An 8438-nucleotide genomic window follows, 5' to 3' on the forward strand; every position below is an offset into this window, starting at 1 on the left:
ATCTGCCTGCAATGTGGGAGACCTAGGTTTCATACCTGGGTTGGGAAGAGTCCCTGGAGAAGGGAAAGGCTATTCACTCCAGTATTCAGGCCTGGAGAATCCCCACGGACAGAGATGCCTGACGGGCTACAGTCCATGGGGTTTCAAAGAGTCAGACACAACTGAACGACTAAGTACAGCACACCAGTGGTTAGGACTTGGCGCTTTCACTGCCATGGGTCAGGATTCAATCCTGGTAGGGAAACTAAGCTCCCACAAACCCTGTGGTGTGGCCAAAAATAATAATAATAAAATAAAATATTCTCTTGAGTTAGGCAGTGGCGGGGGAGACACAGGTGGGCCCCACCAGGCCGGTTGAAGGAATGGAGGGCAAGCAAAATCCTGTACCGCTGCCCCAGCCCAGCCTCCCTCAGTTTGGACCTGCCAGTGGTGGGGACCCTGGTTCCTCAGCACACCCAGCTCCAGCAGCCCCAGAGCCTGTCCTCAGCCCTTCCAAAGCCCCAGTGCCAACCCAGACTCTTGGCGAAGACAGTTGGTAGAACTCAACAAAAATCCAGTGGAAGGCTTTTCAGCAGGTTTGATAGATGACCATGATCTCGGGAAATCCTTACTATTGTTCTTCCTAAAATAAAATTCATTATAGAAATCTGGAGCCCAAATGTTGATAAAAATGGTGAAACATGCATTGCTATTCTTCACAAGCCTGAAAAAGATAAATATGGCTATGAAAAACCTGAGGAACGCTGGCTGCCTATTCCCACTATGGAAACCATCATGATTAGTGTCATTTCTGTGCTGGTAGACCCTAATGGAGACTCATCTGCTAATACTGATGCTGTGAAATAATGAAGACAGAAATGGTGAATTAAAATGGAATGTTGGGGGACTTTCCTGGTGGTCCAGTGGCTAACACTCCATGCTTTCACTTCAGGAGGCCGGGGTTTGATCCCTGGTCAGGGAACTAGATCCTGCATGCCACATCTAAGACCTGAAACGGTAAAATGAATCAATTAAATAAAAAAAGGAAAGTTGCCTGCTGTGTAAGGAAAAGCCAAGAGACTGCTTTTGAGTGACATTTATTCAACAACTGTAACTTCACTTATTTCAGGGACTCCAGTTGAGAAACATGGCACTATTTTCCTTGCACTCTACCCACCTATTGCTGGACTTCTGTTGTAACAAGTTGGCAAATAACAGCTAGAACTGGGTTGCAATAAAACATGCCAGTATCAATGTTGACAAGGGCTTAAAAAGTGCCAACTTACAGATAATTATGCATTTCAAATTCTAATGAACTGCTTTAACCTTCAAGAAGAATTGTAAAGAATTGTACATAGTATAATATGATCCAGATAGTATACGTGTGTTTATGTACATCTACAAATATACCTTGTACCAGATAATGTTTTCTTGTAGTAGAATAAGAATCACGTAAATTCTGAAAGATTTTAGCAGGTTTTCTTTCCCTATTTTTTTTTTTATCAGATTTAAAAGATTCCTTAAAGCAAGTCAGATGAAAAGCAATTAGAACTAAAAGTTTCCATTTAATTTCCTTTTTTTTTAATGTATGGGAGTATTTATTTACATATTTCTTGAGGCAAATCATCTATAGTAGTAACTTGAAAACAGTTCTAGCAGAATTGTGGAATGTCTATGTACAAATGCATTGGACAAAGCAGTAGTTACAAAAATCTCAGCCTTGGCAGGATGATGGATCAGGCAGAGAATTATTTCCATATCTATAATTAAAGCACATATTTTTGAATGTTTCCATCTTCAGTTCAGTTCAGTCACTCAGTCGTGTGCGACTCTTTGCGAGTCCCAATGGACTACAGCAGGCTCACTGTCTATCAGCAACTCCCGGAGTTTACTCAAACTCATGTCCATCGAGTCGATGATGCCATCCAATCATCTCATCCTCTGTCGTTCCCTTCTCCCGCCTTCAATCTTTCCCAGCTTCAGGGGCTTTTCCAATGAGTCAGTTCTTCGCATCAGGTAGCCAAAGTATTGAAGTTTCAGCTTCAGCATCAGTCCTTTCAATGAATATTCAGGACTGATTTCCTTTAGGATGGACTGGTTGGATCTCCTTGCAGCTCAAGGGACTCTCAAGAGTCTTTTCCAACACCACAGTTCGAAAGCATCAGTTCTTCAGCACTCAGGTTTCTGTATAGTCCAACCCTCACATCCATACATGACCACTGGAAAAACCATAGCCTTGACTAGACGGACTTTTGTTGGCAAAGTAATGTCTCTGCTTTTTAACATGCTGTCTATGTTGGTCATTACTTTTCTTGCAAGGACTAAGCGTCTTTTAATTTCATGGCTGCAGTCACCATCTGCATTGATTTTTGAGCCCAAAATCACTTAAACATCTTAACATAATATGTTTCCATCTTTTTTTTTTTCTCATTAAACTTTTTTTAATGGGTCTCAAATTCTGTGACAGATTTTTGGTCAAGTTGTTTTCATTAAAAAGTACTGATTTTAAAAACTAATAACTTAAACTGCCACACACAAGACATATGGTGCACAAAAACATTCTCCTTTCCTTCTGAAGGTTTTACGATGCATTGCTATCATTAACCAGTCTTCTACTATTAAACTTAAATAGCCAATTGAGACAAACAGTTCTGAGACCGTTCTTCCACCACTGATTGAGACTGGGGTGGCAGGTATTGGGGATAATATTCATTTAGCCTTCTGAGCTTTCTGGGCAGACTTGGTGACCTTGCCAGCTCCAGCTGCCTTCTTGTCCACTGCTTTGATGACACCCACAGCGACTGTCTGTCTCATGTCACGCACAGCAAAACGGCCCAGGGGAGGATAATCAAAGAAGCTCTCGACACACATGGGCTTGCCAGGAACCATATCAACGATGGCAGCGTCACCAGATTTCAAGAATTTAGGGCCATCTTCCAGCTTTTTCCCAGAACGACGATCAATCTTCTCCTTCAGCTCAGCAAACTTGCAAGCAATGTGAGCTGTGTGACAATCCAGCACAGGTGCATATCCAGCACTGATTTGGCCTGGATGGTTCAAAACAATCACTTGAGCTGTGAAGCCAGCAGCTTCCACGGGTGGATCATTTTTGCTGTCACCAGCCACATTGCCACGACGGACATCTTTGACAGACATGTTCTTGACATTGAAGCCCACATTGTCCCCAGGAAGGGCTTCACTCAATGCTTCATGGTGCATTTCTACAGACTTCACTTCAGTTGTTACATTGACTGGAGCAAAGGTGACCACCATGCCAGGTTTGAGAACACCAGTCTCCACTCGACCCACAGGGACAGTACCAATACCACCAATTTTATAGACATCCTGGAGGGGTAAACGCAAGGGTTTGTCAGTTGGGAGAGTTGGTGGCAGGATGCAATCCAGAGCTTCAAGCAGGGTGGTTCCACTGGCATTGCTGTCCTTACAGGTGAATTTCCATCCCTTGAACCATGGCATGTTAGCACTTGGCTCCAGCATGTTATCACCATTCCAGCCAGAAATTGGCACAAATGTTACTGTGTCAGGGTTGTAGCCAATTTTCTTAATGTAGGTGCTGACTTCCTTAACAATTTCTTCGTATCTCTTCTGGCTGTAGGGTGGCTCAGTGGAATCCATTTTGTTAACGCCAACAATTAGTTGTTTCACACCCAGGATGTAAGCCAGAAGGGCATGCTCACGGGTCTGCCCGTTCTTGGAGATACCGGCTTCAAATTCACCAACACCAACAGCAACAATCAGGACAGCACAGTCAGCCTGGGATGTGCCTGTAATCATGTTTTTGATGACGTCTCTGTGTCCTGGGGCATCAATGATGGTAACATAGTACTTGCTGGTCTCAAATTTCCACAGGGAGATATCAATGGTGATACCATGCTCACGTTCAGCTTTAAGTTTGTCCAAGACCCAGGCATATTTGAAGGAGCCCTTTCCCATCTCGGCAGCCTCCTTGTCGAACTTTTCAATTGTTCTCTTGTCGATCCCGCTACATTTGTAGATCAGACGGCCAGTCGTGGTAGACTTCCCTGAATCCACGTGCCCAATGACAACGATGTTGATGTGGGTCTTCTCCTTTCCCATTTTGGCTTAGGTTTAACGGTGGTTTTCACGACACCTGTGTCCTGGTGGCAAACCCGTTGCGAAAAGGGTGTTTCCATCTTAAACATAATAAAAATCCAAACATGTGGACCAATCACTGCTATGAAGCATCGTCGTCACAGTTTTACCCACAATTCTCTCAGTCAGGCACTGACTCAAAGGAGCTGGAGTTACTTTCTCCCAATTGCATATTGATGTATGTAGATTTCTCAGGACTTCTTTCTGAACATTAATCAATGCTATTTCTTACACTTGGTGTATAGACTAGAGATAGTCATTTGTAAAGTGTTACAATACTACCTACTCCAAGTTACCTACTAGTAGGTGGGATGAAAAAACTATTTCACAAATTAATGCAAAAAACCCTAACAATTCTATTTTGGTTTATAGTATCTCAATTTTAGGAGTAATATTATCAACTTCTTGATTACCTGTACAAATGGATGGGAAAAAAACCACAGGTGTATAAATTACAATGAGTAATCAAAAAACTTTTCAAGTGCATTCATCTGATTGTTTTCCAGAATATCTATGTTTTGTTATATAATAAATATTTTCAAACAAAATCAACATGTATTAATGTCCTTAAACCATCCAGGCTTCATTAAACTCTTTTCACTTACTAAACTTTTGTATCTTCTTTGTTTTGACACACTCTCCTTTGCTCTTCTCTTCTGTATGTCAGGAAGTTTTCAAATCATTTAGTTCAAATACTGAACTACTCAATAAGCAGCTACTTGATTTTTTTTCTCTTTTTGTATGCACCACTTGGCATGTAGGATTTTCGTTTCCTGACCAGGATCAAACCCGTCCCCTGCAGTGGAAGCCCGGAGTCCCAACCGTTGAACCACCAGGGAAGTCACAACTACTTGATCTTTAATGATGACTTCGGAGGAGTGGTCCTCACCAGATGCTTTATCCCTTTTATTTATTTGCACCCATCTCTTGGATTGGACATAGTAATAGCATTTTTCTTTGTTGAGAGCTCTTTTCAGTCATTATCCCCAAGAACAAAGAAGAGTTGGTTCTAAATTCAATTCAGATTTAAAATTATTAAAAGTTACCCCAAACAATACAAAATTTGGTTTTATTTTTGCCCTTCAGTTACCCAATGTGAAGTCTGGATAAATAAAGAATGCACAACTATAGCTTTCTATTTAACTTCTATTTTTGCTATTTAAAATGCTGTTTACCCTCAAACCCTTGTCCTTCTTCATATTCCTTTGCCTCTATTCTATACTTGAGTTTTTTTCTCACCTATTGTAAAAGAAATTGTGATGTCTATTTTCATACAATTTGATTTTGGAATTTTGTCACCTGATGTAGTGAGTTCTTCCAAAATAAAGTTTTTTTCCAATAAAATTTTAAAAAGTAAAATGAGATGAAATGATCCTCTTGCAAATAGCATATAGTTGGGTTGTGTTTTTTACCCATCCTGCCAATCTTTGTCTTGACTGGAGAGTTTAATCTATTTACATTTAATAAATTATATTTAAAATAATTACTTATTAGGAGGGACTTACTTCTGTCATTTTGCAATTTTTTTCTATTTCCCTTATAGCTCTTTGTTCCTCATTTCTTGTGTTTACTTCTTTTGCATAACTTTGTGTAGTGAAACATTAAAATTCCTTTCTCATTTCTTTTTGGGTACATTCTTTTTTTTTTTTTTTTTGCCATACCTTGCCATACACAGGATCTTAATTCCCCAATGAGGGATTGAGGCTGTGTCTTATGCAGTGGAAGCGTGGCGTCTTAACCACTGGACTGCCAGCAAAGTCCCTTGTGTATATTCTTTAGCTCTTTTCTTTGTGGTTACCATGGAGATTATATTTAACATCCTAAAGTTATCACACTCTAATTTGAATTTATACCAGCTTACCTTCAATAACATATAAAAACTCTGCTCCTTTAACAGCTCTGTTCTCACCCCTTTCAGTTGTTTATTACAAAATTTTATCTTTATACATTGTAATGGTTATTTTTTTTTACTATAAAAATAAACTAACAGTTGGTGCATGCAATAAGCTGAATAAATCTCCAAAATTATGCTGAGTGAAAAAAGCCAGTCTCAGAAAGTTACATACTGTATGATTCCATTTATATAACATTCTTGAAATGACAAAGTTATAGGAATGGAAAACAGATTAGTGGTTGTCTGAGGTAAGAGGGAGTTAGGGGTTGGGTAAGAGGGTAGGGAAGTGGGTGTGGCTATAACAGGACAACATGAAATATCCTTGTGGTGAGAGAACTACTGTGTCTGGACTGTATCAATGTCAATATCCTAGTTGTGATATTGTGTTATACTTTGCCAAGAGGTGATGGGACCAGATGCCATGATCTTAGTTTTCTGAATGTTGGCGTTTTAAGCCAACTTTTTCACTTTCCTCTTTCACTTTCATCAAGAGGCTCTTTAGTTCTTCTTCACTTTCTGCCATAAGGGTGGTGTCATCTGCATATCTGAGGTTATTGATATTTCTCCCAGCAGTCTTGATTCCAGCTTGTGCTTCATCTGGCCTGGAATTTCACATGATGTACTCTGCATATAAGTTAAATAAGCAGGGTGACAATATACAGCCTTGATGTACTCCTTTCACAATTTGGAATCAGTCTGTTGTTCCATGTCCAGTTGTAACTGTTGTTTCTTGACCTGCATACAGATTTCTCAGGAGGCAGGTCAGGTGGTCTGGTATTCCCATCTCTTTAAGAACTTTCCACGGTTTGTTGTGATCCACGCAGTCAAAGACTTTGACGTAGTCAATAAAGCAGAATAAATGTTTTTCTGGAACTCTCTTGCTTTTTCGATGATCTAATGGATGTTGGCAATTTGATTTCTGATTCTTCTGCCTTTTCTAAATCCAGCTTGAACATCTGGAAGTTCATGGTTCATGTACTGCTGAAGCCTGGCTTGGAGAATTTTGAGCATTACTTTGCTAGCATGTGAGATGAGTGCAATTGTGTGGTAGCTTGAACATTCTTTGGCATTGCCTTTCTTTGGGATTGGAATAAAAACTGACCTTTTCCAGTCCTGTGGCCATTGCTGAGTTTTCCAAATTTGCTGGCATATTGAATGCAGCACTTTCACAGCATCATCTTTTAGGATTTGAGATAGCTCAACTGGAATTCCATCACCTACACTAACTTTGTTTGTAGTTATGCTTCCTAAGGTCCACTGGACTTCACATTCCAGGATGTCTGGCTTTAGGTGAGTGATCACACCATCGTGGTTATCTGGGTCGTGAAGATCTTTCTTGTATATTTCTTCTGTGTACTCTTGCCACCTCTTCTTCTGCTTCTGTTCTGTTAGGTCCATCTTCTGCTTCTGTTAGGTCCATACCATTTCTGTAGTTTATTGTGCCCATCTTTGCATGAAATGTTCCCTTGGTATCTCTAATTTCCTTGAGGAAATCTCTAGTCTTTCCCATCCTATTGTTTTCCTCTATTTCTTTGCATTGATCACTGAGGAAGGCTTTCTTATCTCTCCTTGCTATTCTTTGGAACTCTGCATTCAAATGGGTATATATTTCCTTTTCTCCTTTGCCTTTAGCTTCTCTTCTTTTCTCAGCTATTTGTAAGGCCTTCTCAGACAACCATTTTGCCTTTTTGCATTTCTTTTTCTTGGGGATGGTCTTAATCACTGCCTCTTGTACAATGTCACAAACCTCCATCCATAGTTCTTCAGGGACTCTGTCTATCAGATCTAACCCCTTGAATCTATTTGTCACTTCCACTGTATAATCATAAGGGATTTGATTTAGGTCATACCTGAATGGTCTAGTGGTTTTCCTTATTTTCTTCAATTTAAGTCTGAATTTGGCAATAAGGAGTTCATGATCTGAGCCACAGTAAGCTCCCGGTCTTGCTTTTGCTGCCTGTACAGAGCTTCCCATCTTTGGCTGCAAAGAGTATAATCAATCTGATTTCAGTATTGACCATCTGGTGATGTCCATGTGTAGAGTCATCTCTTGTGTTGTTGGAAGAGGGTGTTTGCTATGACCAATGTGTTCTCTTGTCAAAACTCTGTTAGCCTTTAACCTGCTTCGTTTTGTACTCCAAGGTCAAATTTGCCTACTACTCCAGGTATTTATTGACCTCCTACTTTTGCATTCCAGTCCCCTATAATGAAAAGGACATCTTTTGGGGGTGCTAGTTCTAGAAGGTCTTGTAGGTTTTCATAGAGCCATTCAACTTCTTCAGCATTACTTGTCGGGGCATAGATTTGGATTACTGTGATACTGAATGGTTTGCCTTGGAAACGAGCTGAAATCATTCTGTTGTTTTTGAGATTGCATCCAAATACTGCATTTCAGACTCTTTTGTTGACTATGATGGCTACTCCATTTCTT

The 8438-nt window shown here is 40.2% G+C and overlaps 1 protein-coding gene and 1 pseudogene across 1 annotated transcript; one reads left to right on the plus strand and one right to left on the minus strand.

Moving 5' to 3' along the window:
- Positions 1-362: 362 nt before the first annotated feature.
- Positions 363-1073, plus strand: LOC129625992 (ubiquitin-conjugating enzyme E2 G1-like; annotated as a pseudogene).
- A 1345-nt stretch (positions 1074-2418) lies between these two features.
- Positions 2419-4115, minus strand: LOC129630898 (elongation factor 1-alpha 1-like). The gene has a single exon (XM_055551482.1). The coding sequence runs from the start codon at positions 4075-4077 to the stop codon at positions 2689-2691; it is 1389 nt and encodes a 462-aa protein (XP_055407457.1). The 5' UTR covers positions 4078-4115; the 3' UTR covers positions 2419-2688.
- Between the last annotated feature and the right edge of the window lie 4323 nt (positions 4116-8438).

Source organism: Bubalus kerabau, chromosome 1 (assembly GCF_029407905.1).
Source record: "Bubalus kerabau isolate K-KA32 ecotype Philippines breed swamp buffalo chromosome 1, PCC_UOA_SB_1v2, whole genome shotgun sequence".
Classification (NCBI taxonomy): domain Eukaryota; kingdom Metazoa; phylum Chordata; class Mammalia; order Artiodactyla; family Bovidae; genus Bubalus; species Bubalus kerabau.